This window comes from Schistocerca gregaria, chromosome 4, assembly GCF_023897955.1.
Source record: "Schistocerca gregaria isolate iqSchGreg1 chromosome 4, iqSchGreg1.2, whole genome shotgun sequence".
Classification (NCBI taxonomy): domain Eukaryota; kingdom Metazoa; phylum Arthropoda; class Insecta; order Orthoptera; family Acrididae; genus Schistocerca; species Schistocerca gregaria.
In genome coordinates, this window is record NC_064923.1 from 281,255,439 (window position 1) to 281,273,682 (window position 18,244).

Consider the following 18,244-nt stretch of genomic DNA (forward strand, 5'->3'; position numbering starts at 1 on the left):
CCTGAAAAAAAGCGTTCGACAATATAAAATGGTGCAAGCTGTTCAAGATTCTGAAAAAAGTAGGGGTAAGCTATAGGGAGAGACGGGTCATGTACAATAACCAAGAGGGAATAATAAGAGTGGACGATCAAGAACGAAGTGCTCGTATTAAGAAGGGAGTAAGACAAGGCTGTAGCCTTTCGCCCCTACTCTTCAATCTGTACATCGAGGAAGCAATGAGGGAAATAAAAGAAAGGTTCAGGAGTGGAATTAAAATACAAGGTGAAAGGATATCAATGATACGATTCGCTGATGGCATTGCTATCCTGAGTGAAAGTAAAGAAGAATTAAATGATCTGCTGAACGGAATGAACAGTCTAATGAGTACACAGTATGGTTTGAGAGTAAATCGGAGAAATACGAAGGTAATGAGAAGTAGTAGAAATGAGAACAGTGAGAAACTTAACATCAGGATTGATGTTCACGAAGTCAATGAAGTTAAGGAATTCTGCTACCTAGGCAGTAAAATAACCAATGACGGATGGAGCAAGGAGGACATCAAAAGCAGGCTCGCTGTGGCAAAAAAGGGATTTCTGGCCAAGAGAAGTCTACTAATATCAAATACCGGCCTTAATTTGAGGAAGAAATTTCTGAGGATGTACGTCTGGAGTACAGCATTGTATGGTAGTGGAACATGGACTGTGGGAAAACCGGAACAGAAGAGGATCGAAGCATTTGAGATGTGGTGCCATAGACGAATGTTGAAAATTAGGTGGACTGATAAGGTAAGGAATGAGGAGGTTCTACGCAGAATCGGAGAGGAAAGGAATATGTAGAAAACACTGATAAGGAGAAGGGACAGGATGATAGGACATCTGCTAAGATATGAGGGAATGACTTCCATGATACTAGAGGGAGCTGTAGAGGGCAAAAACTGTAGAGGAAGACAGAGATTGGAATACGTCAAGCAAATAATTGAGGACGTAGGTTGCAAGTGCTACTCTGAGATGAAGAGGTTAGCACAGGGAAGCAATTCGTTTCGGGCCGCATCAAACCAGTCAGAAAAAAAAGAGTTCTAGGGGACTGATGGCCTCAGATGTTAAGTCCCATAGTGCTTAGAGCCATTTTTGAAATAGCTTGGGGCTGCTCTTGTCCCATTAGCTTTTTTATGCGGCACTGGGGAAAACCTGTCCTCAGATAGAAAGCAGATCTTTGTTAGAGGACTGAGAAACATATAATTCACCTATAGGAAGCACACGCGCCGTGTCTACCAAGCGTACGTACCTGGGTATGAAGCACGCCCTTCCAGACTCGATGATGCCCCGTATGAGCTGCTCGGTGCCGACCTCATCCGCCTTGCTGACGTACGCCGCGACGCGCCGGCTGCGTTTGTATTCGGGCCGCTGCAGGAGCTGCTGGCCGCAAAATGAGCACCAGAGTTATCGTACAATGAAATTCTCACTGCTGACAACATGTCACTAACGTTTCTAATAAGTGCCAGCTATCATTATCAGTACAAAGTAACTTGCAGTTCTCTCTACAAACTGTGTCTGACATCGATGCGCTTCTGCAACAAAATTGACCATTCTTACTTAGTATATTTCGTTTAAACCTGAGACACATTCTGCGTAATACTCGTTATCAAGCGAACACTGAAGTATTTTTTCAAGAAGCTATTTTCTTCGATCATAAATACACCAAAAAGAAATATTTTTATTACTTTTTATAGGTATACGCACTTCTTTTACCACAGAATTCATATTCGACCTCGGCTATTTTTCGATCACGTACCGCTTTGACCCCGAGGCCCACGAGGAAAACAAGCTGGGGCATGTACGTCACGAGTCTGGGCTTGTGCTCGCTCGCTAAGCTCATCAGACGAACTGCGTTTCTACACCTCTTAAATAGCGATTCGTTATTTGCGATTGCATATTTCGGTACAAATGGGAATTGCATCTTGTACTGGAATCCGCTGTTACGAAGCCTTCCTGTTTATTAGTCCTACAACGGTTGGAATTCTGTAGGCCTACTAATAATTTGTTAGTACTCTACTGGGTAGAAAAAAGTTAAAAATCATTCCAAAGTAGCTATCTATTGCATGAGACACTAAATCCTGCATGAAATGAGGACTGTTAAATAGAAGAGACGAAATGCTATAAACATACCGTTATACTATTCATATCGAGTATGAATCTAAAATTACAAAAAAAATGTTCAAATGGGTGTGAGATATTATGGGACTTAACTGCTAAGGTCATCAGTCCCTAAGCTTACACACTACATAACCTAAATTGTCCTATGGATAAACACACACACACCCATACCCGAGGGAGGGCTCGAACCTCCGCCGGGACCAGCCGCACGGTCTATAACTGCAGCGCCTAAGACCACGCGGCCTAAAATTAAAGTATCCCGCAAAGTTAAGTATTTCATTGTAGTACTAGTAATCGATAAGACTCCGTAATAGTAGATCCCAGTAGAAGATGTAATTCTCGTTTGTACACAAATACCCAATCACGAGTTATTACGTGCAGAAACGCAGTTCTGCCGAGCTGAGTGAGCGAACTCAAGCCTACCCTTATGACGTATGCACTGCGGCTTGTCTTTCTCGTGGACCTCGTTTGCCGCACTGTGACGCCATCATAAGCCAGAATATTGGCAAAACACATGTAATCAGAATGAAATAAAAGTTAATTTTCCAATATTAAGGGTCGTCTTATTTGAGCGGAACCACTGACACTCCTCTTTATTACTAGGAAACATACGGCAATTAGATTTTACACCGCCTGGAAGTTAATTACCGATAAGACATGGTAGACATCACTATAACTTCGTACACGCACACGTCATCGGCGGGTGCGTAAATGATTTAGAGTTGCAACTGTCTATGATAGACATAACGGCCACCACAGTTCTTTGATGGTGATACCAGGGCTTGTAGGATATACGGGGTGTTCAAAAAGTCTCTCCGCAGTGCCGTATGATTGTTAGCCGCGCTTACCGTATGATTGTTCGCCTGCCTGGGTTACTTCCCTTCAAGTGGACTCTCCCAACATTCCACTGTTTCGCTTATCTCAACCAGCGTCAGCAGTATCTTTGTTGTGTGTCGTTACGTGTCGACATGAACGTTTAAGTTTAGTTGGTTTGTTTTTGTCGCATTTAAAATGCTAACGTGTGTTTTTAGTCGAACAAGTGTCCAAAGCTGGCGGTAAATGCACAGTTTCAGTTCGTCAAACATTGAATTCAGTTTTCCCAGAGACAACACTCGCACATCACGATACTGTGCGAGATTTGATTAACAAATTTCGAAGTACGGGTTCAATGACAGATGAACCGTGAAGCGGTCGTCATAGCGTTTTGCCTTCGGGATAATTTCCGATAAAATGTCCACGAGTCCGAACAAGTCAGTAAGAAAACTCGCCCAGGAAATCGATGTCAGTGTCGGAACAAAAACACAGCTGTAAGGAAAAAATTAGAACTTTTCCCATACAAAGGGACAGTTGTGCAAGAACTGAAAAATACTGATCATGGCCACAGACTGCATTATTGTTAATGGATCAAAAATTTCGTTCAACAAAATTGAAGGGATATTCTTAATGAAACGTATTTGACTGATGAGGCATGGTTTCATTTATCGGGTAAATGAACTCGCAAAATTCTCGTATGTGAAGCACTGCAAATCCATTGTTTATTGATGAGGTACCACTTCATTCTGTGAAAACAGGGGTTTGGATTGCAATTTCTAGACGTCGGATTGCTGGTCCCATATTTTTCAACGAAACAATAAACGCACAACGATACTGCAGTGATATTCTGTACCCATTCATAGGAGAACTTGTCTTAGGTGAATTACTGAACGGTTATTTTCAACAAGATGGTGCAACCGCACATTCAGCTCGCGTTTTAATGTCACTGCTTGCTGATGGTTTTGGTGGTCGCATAATTTAACAGGGACTTTGGCCTCCACCTGACCTAACACCACCTGAATTTTTCTTCTGAGGTGCAGCGAAAGCAACTGTCTATAAAAACCGCCCAAAATCCATCAATGAATTGAAAACTGCAATATCCATTGTCACTGCTTCTGTTACAGAAGAAATGTTCCAGCTTGTGTTTGGAAACATGATTAGACGAACTGAACTGTGTATTCAACAACAGCAGGGACACTTTCAACATTTAATGTGAAAATTTGTAAGTAAAAATGAATATTCAATAAATTGATAACTTGTGTTCTACTGAGTTACATTTCGGTAGATTCACTGCTGCATACGGACCACGCGGTTAATAATCATACGGCACTGCGGAGAGACTTTTTGAGCACCCCGTATAAGGGTCAACAGCGTCCGATGTTGAGTGAACACTGCAAAAGACACGGAGATACCGCACATTCGTATTGGACAATGTTATCACCACCTGACAGTGTGGGACTCCATTTACGCGTTCGGTCGAATCACGCAGTATCTTGATTTTTGGTGCATTTGGAAATGACAGTGCCTCGAGGCTACACGTAACGTGAACGCGAGCGCAGACATACTCGTCGTTTAGTTTCCGGTTGACCACGTCTGACCACCACAAGGGAGGATCCTCGTACTGTGCACCAAGTACATCGTAACCCCTGCCGTACGAGGACAAGTAATGGACCCCTTGGGCTAATCTGTGACATCCCGCACCATTAGTGGAAGACTAGCAGACGGCAACGTTTGCAGAGGGAAGCATGGACTGCTGATAAGCGGAGTCTCATTGTGATCAATCGTGGTTCTGCCCTACCCCGGATGACCATTGCCGGGTGATTATCGCGGCGAACTGGGAGCAAGTGCCATTCTTAAGGTGTGGGGAGCTATCGGCTAAGACTTCCCGTCTCTGTGAACTGGCTGTGTGCTGTGCGTACTAAAATTGCGATGTAGTATTTGTCACCCTGTGTGAGAATCACAAATAATGCGAGCATAAGAGTTGTGATGGAAGTTTGGATCGTCTGTGTGATGTGTTTGGATAGCCGATTTGGTAAGGCAAAAGGAAAATCCGTGTACGAATCTCTGTCCGGCACAAATATTCATGCGTCGCAAACATCTGACGTCAATCCACACTCACAGAACGCAAATCTATTTCGTAATGTTTAGCACAGCTGTAATCGTCAAAGACATGTCTGTTACTTTAGACATACACGCATGTGTAAAGGACACTGCGCCGTGCAGATACAGAAGCTGCATAAACAAAGGCATAATACTCGAAACTATGACCGCTAACAATAAAAAATATTAAGAGCTGTTCGCGATAGCTAATATGTTTTTCAATTACACTGATCAGTCAGAACATTATGACCACCTACCTAATAGCCGGTATGTCCACCTTTGACACAATAACAGCAGCGACGCGTTGTAGCAATGAAGCCTTGGTAAGTCTCTGGAGGGAGTTGGCACCACGTCTACACACGCAAGTCATCTAAGTCCCATAAATTCCGGGGAGGAGGGCATTGAGGGGCTTGCACATCAATGGGAACTCGAAACTGTTCAAAAATGGCTCTAAGCACTATGGGACTTAACATCTGAAGTCATCAGTCCCCTAGACGTAGAACTAAGTAAACCTAACTGAACTAAGAACATCACACATCCACGCCCGAGGCAGGATTCGGGCCTGCGATCGTAGCAGTCGCGTGGTTCCGGACTGAAGCGCATACAAGCGGTCGGCCACAACGACCGGGTCGAAACTGTTCCTCGAATGATTCCAGCACGCTCTTGGCCTTGTGACATGGCGTATTATCTCCTAGAAAATTCCACTGCCTTCGGGAAACATGATCGTAATTAAGGGGTGTAGGTGGTCTGCAACGAACGTACGATACTCCTCATGGTGCCTTGCACGAGGATGAATGGACCCATGGATGCCCACATGAATGTTTCCCGGAACATAATGGAGCCGTCACCAGCTTGTCTCCGTCCCGCAGTATATGTGTCAATGTCTTGTTCCCCTGGAAAAGACAGATTCACGCCCTCTCATCGGCATGATGAAAAATATATCGGGATTCATCACACCATACAACGCGCTGTCATGGCGCCAGCGTCCAATGCCGCTGGTAACGTGCCCATTTCAGGCGTAGTTGCCGATGTAGTGTTAACATTGGCACATGTATGGGTTGTCTGTCGCGGAGGCCCATCGTTAGGGATGTTCGGTGCACTGTGTGTTGAGACACACTTGTACTCTGCCCAGCATTTAAGTTTAATGTTGGTTGCGCCATAGTTCGCCGCCTCTCCTGTTGTACCAGTGTAACGAGCCTACGCCGTCTGACATTTGTAATGAGGGGTAGTCGACCAACCTCCGCGACGTCTGGACATGGTTTCCCCTTGGTTTCGTCACGTGTTGAAGACACTCACGACAGCTCTCCTCGAGCAGTCAACAAGAAGATGATGATGACGATGATGATGATGATGACGATGATATTTGGTTTGTAGGGCGCTCAACTGCACTGTCATCAGCGCCCGTACAAAGCCCCAATTTTTACTCCTTCCATTTGTTTTCACAATCCAATCTAGTCACTGACACAAATAATGATTATGAGGAGGAGTAGGAGGAGGAGGAAATGATGAGGCCAACGCAAACACCCATCCCCAGGCAGAGACAATCCACGGGACTCCGTGATCCAAAGGCACCAACGGTAGCCAATAGACCACGAGCTGCGGACAACAGTCCACAAGTCTTGCAGTTTCCGAAGTGTTTGTACTGAGCCTCCGGGCCATAATAGTCTGCTCTCAGTTAAATTCAGATAGGTCATGCACTTTCCCCGTTCTACAAATGGACAGTACGATCACTGATACTACATGACCAGTGTGTGTGTGTAGGGGGGGGGGGGGGGGTTGTTGTGAACACATCTCACATCAGATTACAGTCCATTTTTGATTTCACATTGTTTTGTGTTTTGGAAACGATTGATTACTCATTGTTGTCGTAAGATTTTATATACTGCATGAACTTAATCCGTACAGTCTCGCCAGGTGTTTCCTCATTTATGTGTAGCGTTCACAAACGACAGTGTTCGTGATACCTATGTACACTTCAGAAGAGTGCTTTAACGTACATCACAGCTGCAACATTTATGACGACAGGATTCCAAGATGTTTTCCCAACAGCGACCCCTGAACTGTCAGGCTTAAAGTTAACACATCAGCTCAATGGAAAACAAGAGCAATCAGCGAGACATACTGTTGTACATCTCGATCAGAGGAGAAGTCACGAACAAGTTAGGGCATTCAAAACAATATGAGGTGGCACATAAAATGTTACTACTGAACGCACTGTATTAAAGAAACTATGCACTGCTGTAACGAATCACAGATCGCCGGCTGGCAATTCACTTCGGCTGCTGCTAAGAGCAGTTTCATTTTTCTCTGTCAAATATGTTAATGCCTTTGACGTTTAATCAATGGCGTCATCCACAAGAAAACAATGCGTGGTACTTGACAGATGTCACCTTTTAGGAGAAAGAATGATGCCTCTTCACGGTCATGACGATTTCTTTGCATTATACTTACAGAAATCTCGTACACTCGACATTCAGTCGCACACCGTACCATTCGCGTTACTGGCCCTACCGCTCATTGATGGCTGGCCTTAAACTGATAGATGTAACGTCATTCTTGAAATGTTGCGCTCTCGCGGTAACGTTACAAGGAGTAGCCACACCTACAGCGCCTGATCAAAAGCATCCGTACACTCTCTTGTAATGTAGAATTGATCACTATACGAGAGCCGGCCGGAGTGACCGTGGGGTTCTAGGCGCTACAGTCTGGAGCCGAGCAACCGCTACGGTCGCAGGTCCGAATCTTGCCTCGGGCATGGATGTGTGTGATGTCCTTAGGTTAGTTAGGTTTAATCAGTTCTAAGTTCTAGGCGACTGATGACCTGAGAAGTGAATTCACAAGTGCTCAGAGCCATTTGAACCATGTTGAACCATAAGAGAGGAGTTGTTCTTGTTGTTGTCTTCAGTTCTGAGACTGATTTGATGCAGCTCTCCATGCTACTCTGCCCTGTGCTAGCTTCTTCATCTCCCAGTACCTACTGCAACCTACATTCTTCTGAATCTGCTTAGTGTATTCATCTCTTGGTCTCCCTCTACGATTTTTACCCTCCTCGCTGCCCTCCAATGCTAAATTTGTGAGCCCTTGATGCCTCAGGACATGTCATACCAACCAATCCCTTCTTCTAGTCAAGTTGTGCCACAAACTTCTCTCCTCCCCAATCCTATTCAATACCTCCTCATTAGTTACGTGATCTATCCACCTTATCTTCAGCATTCTTCTGTAGCACCACATTTCGAAAGCTTCTATTCTCCTCTTGTCCAAACTATTTATCGTCCATGTTTCACTTCCATACATGGCTAAACTCCATACAAATACTTTCAGAAACGACTTCCTGATACATAAATCTACATTCGATGTTAACAAATTTCTCTTCTTCAGAAACGTTATCCTTTCCATTGCGAGTCTACATTTTATATCCTCTCTACTTCGACCATCATCAGTTATTTTACTTCCTAAATAGCAAAATTCCTTCACTACTTTAAGTGTCTCATTTGCTAATCAAATTCCCTCAGCATCACCCGATTTAATTTGACTACATTCCATTATCCTCGTTTTGCTTTTGTTGATGTTCATCTTATATCCTCCTTTCAAGACACTGTCCATTCCGTTCAACTGTTCTTCCAGGTCCTTTGCTGTCTCTGACAGAATTACAATGTCATCGGCGAACCTCAAAGTTTTTACTTCTTCTCCATGAATTTTAATACCTACTCCGAATTTTTCTTTTGTTTCCTTTACTGCTTGCTCAATATACAGATTGAATAACATCTGGGAGAGGCTACAGCCCTGTCTCACTCTTTTCCCAACCACTGCTTCCCTTTCATGCCCCTTGACTCTTATGACTGCCTTCTGGTTTCTGTACAAATTGTAAATAGCCTTTCGCTCCCTGTACTTTACCCCTGCCACCTTCAGAATTTGAAAGAGAGTATTCCAGTCAACATTGTCAAAAGCTTTTTCCAAGTCTACAAATGCTAGAAACGTAGGTTTACCTTTTCTTAATCTTTCTTCTAAGATAAGTCGTAAGGTCAGTATTGCCTCACGTGTTCCAACATTTCTACGGAATCCAAACTGATCCTCCCCGAGGTCCGCATCTACCAGTTTTTCCATCGTCTGTAAAGAATTCGCGTTAGTATTTTGCAGCTGTGACTTATTAAACTGATAGTTCGGTAATTTTCTCATCTGGCAACACCTGCTTTCTTTGGGATTGGAATTATTATATTCTTCTTGAAATCTGAGAGTATTTCGCCTGTCTTATACATCTAGCTCACCAGCTGGTAGAGTTTTGTCATGACTGGCTCTCCCAAGGCCGTCAGTAGTTATAATGGAATGTTGTCTACTCCCGGGGCCTTGTTTCAACTCAGGTCTTTCAGCGCTCTGTCAAACTCTTCACGCAGTATCTTATCTCCCATTTCGTCTTCATCTACATCTTCTTCCATTTCCATAATATTGTCCTCAAGTACATCGCCCTTGTATAAACCTTCTATATACTCCTTCCACCTTTCTGCCTTCCCTTCTTTGCTTAGAACTGGGTTGCCATCTGAGTTCTTGATATTCATGCAAGTGGTTCTCTTCTCTCCAAAGGTATCTTTAATTTTCCTGTAAGCAGTATCTATCTTACCCCTAGTGAGATAAGCTTCTACCTCCTTACATTTGTCCTCTAGCCATGGCTGCTTAGCCATTTTGCACTTCCTGTCGATCTCATTTTTGAGACGTTTGTATTCCTTTTTGCCTGCTTCATTTACTGCATTTTTATATTTTCTCCTTTCATCAATTAAATTCAATATTTCTTGTGTTACCCAAGGATTTCTACTAGCCCTCGTCTTTTTACCTACTTTATCCTCTGCTGCCTTCACTACTTCATCCTTCAGAGCTACCCCTTCTTCTTCTACTGTGTTTCTTTCCCCCATTCCTGTCAATTGTTCCCTTATGCTCTCCTTGAAACTCTGTACAACCTCTGGTTCTTTCAGCTTATCCAGATCCCATCTCCTTAAATTCCCACCTTTTTGCAGTTTCTCAGTTTTAATCTACAGGTCATAACCGATAGATTGTGGTCAGAGTCCACATCTGCCCCTGGAAATATCCTACAATTTAAAACCTGATTCCTAAATCTCTGTCTTACCAATTATATAATCTATCTGATACCTTTTAGTATCTCCAGGATTCTTCCATATATACAACCTTCTTTTATGATTCTTGAACCAAGTGTTAGCTATGATTAAGTTATGCTCTGTGAAAAATTCTACCAGACGGCTACCTCCTTCATTTCTTAGCCCAAAACCATATTCACCCACTATGTTTCCTTCTCTCCCTTTTCCTACTGACGAATTCCAGTCACCCATAACTATTAAATGATCGTCTCCCTTCAGTACCTGAATAATTTCTTTTATCTCATCATACATTTCATCAATTTCCTCATCATCTGCAGAGCTAGTTGGCATATAATCTTGTACTACTGTAGTAGGCATGGGCTTTGTGTCTATCTTGGTCACAATAATGCGTTCACTATGCTGTTTGTAGTAGCTTACCCGGACTCCTATTTTTTATTCATTATTAAAAAATGGCTCAAATGGTTCAAATGGCTCTAAGCACTATGGGACTTAACATCTGTGGTCATCAGTCCCCCAGAACTTGGAACTACTTAAACCTAACTAACCTAAGGACATAACACACATCCATGCCCGAGGCAGGATTCGAACCTGCGACCGTAGCAGACGCGCGGTTCTGGACTGAGCGCCTCAACCACTAGACCACCGCGGCCGGCTATTCATTATTAAACCTGCTCCTGCATTACCCCTATTTGATTTTGTATTTATAACCCTGTATTCACCTGACCAGAAGTCTTGTTCCTCCTGCCACCGAACTTCACTAATTCCCACTATGTCTAACTTTAACCTATCCATTCCCCTTTTTAAATTTTCTAACCTACCTGCCCGATTAAAGGATCTGACATTCCACTCTCCGATCCGTAGAACGCCAGTTTTCTTTGTCCTGATAACAACGTCCTCCTGAGTAGTCCCCGCCCGTAGATCCAAATGGGGGACTATTTTAACCCCGGTATATTTTACCCAAGAGGACACCATCATCATTTAATCATACAGTAAAGCTGTAGTAAAGCTGCATGCCCTTGGGAAAAATTACGGCTGTAGTTTCCCCTTGCTTTCAGCAGTTCGCAGTACCAGTACAGCAAGGCCGTCTTGGTTAATGTTACAAGGCCAGATCAGTCAATCATCCAGACTGTTGCCCCTGCAACTACTGAAAAGGCTCCTGCCCCTCTTCATGAACCACATGTTTGTCTGGCCTCTCAACAGATACCTCTCCGTTGTGGTTGCACCTACGGTACGGCCATCTGTATCGCTGAGGCACGTAAGCCTCCCCACCAACGGCAAGGTCCATGGTTCAGGAGAACCCACCAATATAAAACAACGTGGGGAGTATTTTACAGTCAGCAGTGAAGAAGTAACATCAGAATGGAGCGGGCAGGACACAGCTCATTGACTTCGAACATGACATCCAACGACTAACCAGTCGTTGGATGACAGCTGAGCAACAGATCCAACAGGCACATTCCAAACTTCCTAAAACTGCTTAAGTCGACTGTTTGGGATGAGACTGTGAAGTGAAAACGTGAAGACAGACCTACAGCTAAACCAAGACGAGTTGGACTTTATGTACTGACGGACAGGGATCGCCGACCTTCGAGGAGGGTGGTTGTAAAAATCCGCATGAAACCAGCGGAAGGAATCGACCGTGGATTCCAAAGTGCTACCAGCAGTCCACATAGCACAATGACTGTGCTAAGGGAGCTAAAAACGAAGGAGTACAATAGCCACACATTTCTGTGGTCACTGCTAATCTATTATTCAGGGGGTGGGAAGAACGACGCCTCCGGGGACTGGATGACTGCAAACGAGTGATTAGGGGCGATGAATGACGCTATACCCTGTGGCAATGTGACGGAAGGGTTTACGTTTGGTGAATACCTGGAGAACACTACCTCTTATCATGTGCAGAACACACAGCGAAGAGTGGAAGATGTGGCGTTGCAGTATGAGGGTGTTTTTCGTGGTTAGTGTGCCATCACTTTCACTGTGCTTAAGAAAACATTAAATAAGGAAAGACGGTGATTGTGTCAGCATCATAATACACACTGTCATAAAGCAGCATATTTGAGGCAATGATTTGTGGATAACTTCATTTCTGAAATGGACTGGTCTGCCGAGAGTCCCGAACTGAAGCCACTGAAACACATTTCGGATGCTTTAGAACATGGACTCCTCTCTAGACTGGAGCGTCAAACATCGACTTTTGATCAAGAATGGGCTGCAGTTTCCCTAGTGACATTCAGAGATCTCACTGAAAGTGCCCCTAACAAGGTTCAAGTCGACAAACGCAAAAGGTCGATGTACCACATACTAATGTTCACTGATAGGTGTCCGGATACCTTTGATCATTATTGTATACATGTGTTAGCAAACTAGCTTAAAATCTGAGGTTATCAGTCCCTAGACTTAGAACTAATTAAACCTAACTAACCTAAGGACATCACACACATCCATGCTTGAGGCAGGATTCGAACCTGCGACCGTAGCAGCTGCGCCTAGAACCGCTTGGCAACAGCGGGCGGCAGGTTGTAAGATATAACACAAGAATTTCTTTAATCGACCGTATTTTGCAAATGGGTTTCCGTTAACAGTAGCACCGCCTTGGAACAATTATAAATATGTCAGTAAGTAAGAACAACCTGAGGAGCCATGGCAAAACCCCCGACAGACGCCTCGCCGGTGGTAACCGCAATAACGTGAACAACAGCTCTAGAAGACGAGACAGAAAATGAAAAAGCTATGTGACCGACGAAGAAATAAAAGACTAAGACGAAGACGATGCTGGCTTAGAAGTCACGGCATGGCGTAGCTGATTGGCTGCAGCGACGGCCTCCCGCGGAATATCGCAGAGCTGTGGTTCCAGGTATCTAGAGTGGTCACGGCAGGTGCGGTAGCAAATTTCCAGAAGCGCTACAAGCAGGACTTTGCATACGTGGTAAGCTAAAGAATTTTAGTCCGTCTTCGGATTGCTCTCTGTCTCCTGGTTCCACTTTAATGGGCTGCAGATGATCATGATTTCACAAAACTGCGGAAAAAATAAGGACTGGAATGTAGTCCTTTAATATAGCAGAAGTATCTACAAATTCTTTTCGCCTAATTTTCTTCTTAATGATTAAGTCTTTTCGTTATATGCACTAATATTACAGTGATAAGCCGAAACATTCTGACCGCTACCCACCCCGGGATTAAGTACCGTCTGATGATGTAGCGACCACGTTAATCGGTAAGGAAAGTGCGAGGGCGGTTAATAACTATTGCAACCCATTTTTTCCCTCAGAAAGCAAGTTGATTTCATTCAGGATTCCACTACACGATATTATTCCTCAAACTTTGGGCTAAAAAACCCTATTTTTCAACATAAACTCCGTTCAATGTGACGGCCTTACCCAACCTTACTGGGAAGATCTGTATGCCCGCGTGGTACCACACTACTTGTCGATGTCGGAGCCAGCGTCTTGGTGCCTCAGTAAACTCCCCTTGAAACACATACTGCTTCCTGCGGACTGCATCCTTCATTGGGCCAAACAGATCGACGTAGGAAGGCGTGAGATCTGGGCTGTGTGGTGGATGAGGAAAAACAGTTCAATGACGTTTTGTGAGCTCGTTCAGGGTGTGGAGACTTCTGTAAGGGCTTGCGTTTGGCGACGAAAATGCTGAGGTCGATTCTTCAGTGTCCTGAAGGTAGCACAATAGACTTCCTGTTGATCGTTGCACCATGAGGAAGGACACCAATCAGAATAACCCTTCACAGTCCCAGAAGATCGTCGTCATATCTCTACCGGCTGAGGGTGCGTCACTGAACTTTCTCTTCGGAGTAGAGGTGGTGTGGCGCCACACCATGGATTACCGTTTTGTTTCTAGTTCGAAGTAAGGAACCCACGTTTCATCGCCTGTGACAACGATCTACAAAAAACTGTCAGGATCAGCGCAAGCAGTTCCGCACAGATGGTCTTCGTTCCTCTTTATGGTCTTCTGTTAGGCGGCGAGGAATCCATATGACACACACATCTTTGAGTACCACAACTGGTGGCGAGTGTGTCAGAACTACCAACAGAGACGTCCAGTTGCACAACAAGGTGTTTGATTGTGATCCGTCGGTCAGGTCGAAAGGAGTGTCTGCACGTTCCAAGATTGTAGGAGTCACAACTGAGCGCGGATGCCTGGCACGCGAGATATTGGACAGGTGTGTGTCACCTTGTTGCGATTATGACAGACACCTCCCCCAACGACTCATCGTGCTTTTGTTCACTGCCAGTTCTCCGTAACGTTGTGCAACGACCTATGAATGTCTGACAAGCTCCGGTTTTCCGCCAAAAGAAACCCAGTGGCAGCTCTCTGCATATGCGTTACAGACGCTGTTTGAAGGCTATATCTATAGCGCCAACATCTATCGGGACTTCATGGTTCAAATGCCTCTGAGCACTATGGGACTTAACATCTGAGGTCATCAGTCCCCTACAACTTAGAACTACTTAAACCTAACTAACCTAAGGACATCACACACATCCATGCACGAGGCAGGATTCGAACCTGCGACCATAGCGGTCGCGCTGTTCCAGACTGTAGCGCCTAGAACCGCTCGGTCACAACGGCCGGCTGGACTTCATCTTGGAATATTCCCGCTTAAGGGGAATATTCCAAGATCTCCCACAACAAATTGCGCGTTTTTCAACCGAAACTGGCAGAGAGAAAACATTTTTGCATCACCTATTGAACGCCCGTGGTATGTAAGGGGAGCAGAGACGACTGTGGAATCATTCAACGGACAATACGGATTGAAAGCGGGTAACTCCACTGACTTAAGCGACTTTCACAAGCGGCAGATTGTCATAGCCTGGTGGCTGCGAAAGAGCATCTCGGAGACGGCGAACCTGGTCGGCTGTCCGCGTGCTGCCTTTGTTACTATCTGCGGAAAGTGGCTGAAGGACTGTGAAACCACGATTAAGCGATTAGGCGTTGGAAGTCCGGGTTTCACCACAGAACGTGAAGGTGGGAAGTCTTCCTGCAGGATAGAAGGCGATCTGTGGCAGATTTGGCGACAAAGTACAATGCTGGTGCAAGCACAAGTGTTTGGGAGCCCATCATTTTGCATACGTTGTCGAACATGGAACCCCATAGCAGACAACCGCTACGGTTTCCCATGTTGATCCTGTGAGGTAGACAATTACGACTGTATTGCGCACGGAATCATCAAAACTGAACCGTAGGTAGATGGAAAAGTGTTTCTTGGTCGTATATATATTTATTATATTTTTTAGACAGTCCTATAGTATTGTTAGGATACGCCGCCATCCAAGCGAGCAGCTGCTCGAAACTTTCATTCTGGCGCGGACGCAGGCCGATAGCACCAGTATTGTGATATGAGGGACACATACTTGGGTTTCCATCGATCCTGTAGTGGTAATCCAAGGCGCCATGATAACTGTAGAATATTTGAAGATTATTGCAAGTCACCAGCATCCTTTCATGCTTGATGTTTATCCCGTCAGAGAAGGCATCTTCCAGGAGGGTAACAGAATCGTGCTACAGTGGATTGCTGAGCATGATAGTGAATTCACGTTGATGTCTTGACCACCACATTTGTTTGAACACGTCCCCGTAATTCATCGTGACCAGTGTGTGGACATAAGGTGCTACATACTCCCGAAAACGTGTCAAGAACTTATCGAATCGCAACAGTATCAACAGTATTGCGGTCCAAAGGAGGAAAAAAACCGCTGTTAAGCAAGTTCACAAAGTTTTGGGCTTATTAGTGTATGTAAATTGCATATTAAGTTGCAGAAATTCAAAAGGGCTGGGTTTGAGCTAGATTAAATCTGGTGGCTTGCATCCTGAGAATCCGATGGAAAGTGTTCTGGATAGTTAAAGATCACCTTTTCTTAAAACTTAAATTACTTGTTTAAAAATGTAAGGTCTGCAACAACAACAAGATTGCAGACTACCATCAAATTACGTAAAATACGGAAAACTTTATAAATAGGAAACAAAATCTTTCTTTCTTGTCTTTCACCCACATATGTCTCAGCAATCCCACTTTTGCGCAAGATGTCTCGACAGTGGACCTAACAAACTTCTTCGGGTGCTTTGAACGTGGTCCTATTAGCGCTTATTGCTTGAATGCCAGCATGACTGCCAGTCAGTTTTGTCCTTACGTTCATATAATTTTGACTATCAAATAAAAAGTTCAGTTGTCGATCTTGTGCATTCGATCGTAGCTCACCTATCAATAGGAATTTTAGTTCATACTTACATTTAAGCTTTCGCTATTGAACAGCTGGTCATGTACCCTTTTTTTTGTTGAGTCATCCGTCTTCTGCCTGGTTTGATGCGGCCCAGCACGAATTCCTCTCCTGTGTCATCTATTAATCTCAGAGTAGCACTTACGACTTACGTCCTCAATAATTTGCTAGATGTATTCATCTTTGTCTTCGTCTATAGTTTTTGCCCCCTACAGCTCCCTCTAGTACCATGGAAGTCTTTCCCTAATGTCTTATCAACCTGTGCCAACTCCTTGTCAGTGTTTTTCACATATTCCTTTCCCCTCAGATTCTGTGCAGAACCTCCTCATTCCTTATCTTATCAGTCCACCTTATTTTCAACATTCGTCTGTAGCACCAAATCTCAAGTACTTCGGCTCTCTTCTGTTGTATCATTAATATCCGTTCTCCTTTAATTTTAATTCCACTCCTAAAATTTTCTTTTATTTCCATCATTGGTTCTTCGTTATACAGATTGATCAGTAGGGGTGAAAGACTAGATCCCGGATTACACCCCTTTTTTATCCGATCACTTCGTTCTTGCTCGTCCACTCTTATTATACCCTCTTCGTTCTTGTACATGCTGTATATTACCCGTCTGTCCCTAGAGCTTACCCTTATTTTCCTCAGAATTTCGAACACCTTACACCATTTTACATTGTCGAGCGTTAACTAGGTTGACAAATCCTATGAACGTGTCTGGATTTTTCTATAGTTTTGCTTCCATTATCAATCGCAACGTCAGAATTGCCCCTCTGGTGCCTTTACCTTTCCTAAGACATCCTCAATTTTCTTTGTCATTCTTGTGTATATTATTCTTGTAAGTGAATAGAATGTATGAACTATTAAACTGTTTATGCGATAGCTATCGCACTTGTCAGCTCTTGCAGTCTTCGGAATTGTGTGGATGATATTTTTCCGGGAAACTTATGGTATCTCCCCAGACCCATACATTCTACGCACCAACGTAAGCAGCCGTTTTATTGCCACTTCCCCTAAATGATTTTAGAGATTCTGATAGAATGTTATCAATCCATTCTGCCTTATTTGATCTTAAGTCCTTAAAAGGTGTCTTAATTCTGATTCTTATACTCGATCCCCTATCTCTTCTAAATCGACTCTTGTTTCTTCTTCTTCTATCACATCAGACAAATCTTCCCCCTCATACAGGCCTTCAATGTAGTCATTCCACCTGTCCGCTCTCTCCTCTGCATTTAACAGTGGGATTCCCGATGCACTCTTAATGTTACCATCCTTACTTTTAATTTCACTGAAGGTTGTTTTGACTTTCCTATATTCTGAGTCATCCGTTCCGACACTCATTGATTTTTCGATTTCTTCACATTTTTCGTGGAGCAATTCTGTCTTTTCTTCCGTGCACTTCCTGTTTATTTCTTTGCTCATGTACTGCTCGCTGGAAGTGGAGACTTTGCGAAGCTGGCGCCCCGGAGTAGGTCAGACCGCGGTGTAGATCTTGGCACGCGGCCAGCTCCGCCCAGGAGTTGTTCTCGCGAGATTCAGACGCAGCAAAACGTGGCGACCTCGGCACACCATCGGCGCAATTGTGCTCCGGTGCAGCTGATATACGATCTTCCAACGACCGCTGCAGGAAGCGCCAACCCAATCCAACCCAACCCGCAGACCACGGCGACGTTGCACTCAGCGAGCGAGCAGTGCATTCCCACCGCAGGACAGATGAATGCAGTTCCTTAATGGATGCACCTGTTTCCGTCAATGTCCTTTGACATTTAATGGAACATTCATGCGGAGTACATAGAGGCCATCACACTTCTCTTACTACAGCGTGTTCCACGAAAAATGATCAATATTTAGATATGTGACA

The 18,244-nt window shown here is 44.2% G+C and overlaps 1 protein-coding gene across 1 annotated transcript in view; it reads right to left on the minus strand.

The window, feature by feature from the left end:
- LOC126266954 (5-formyltetrahydrofolate cyclo-ligase-like) overlaps nt 1–18,244 on the minus strand; it is a 101,927-nt gene that overhangs the window by 53,399 nt on the left and 30,284 nt on the right. The window contains exon 3 of the mRNA XM_049971671.1: nt 1,264–1,394. Coding sequence (XP_049827628.1) covers nt 1,264–1,394 — 131 coding nt within the window. The remainder of the gene's footprint in view (nt 1–1,263; nt 1,395–18,244) is intronic.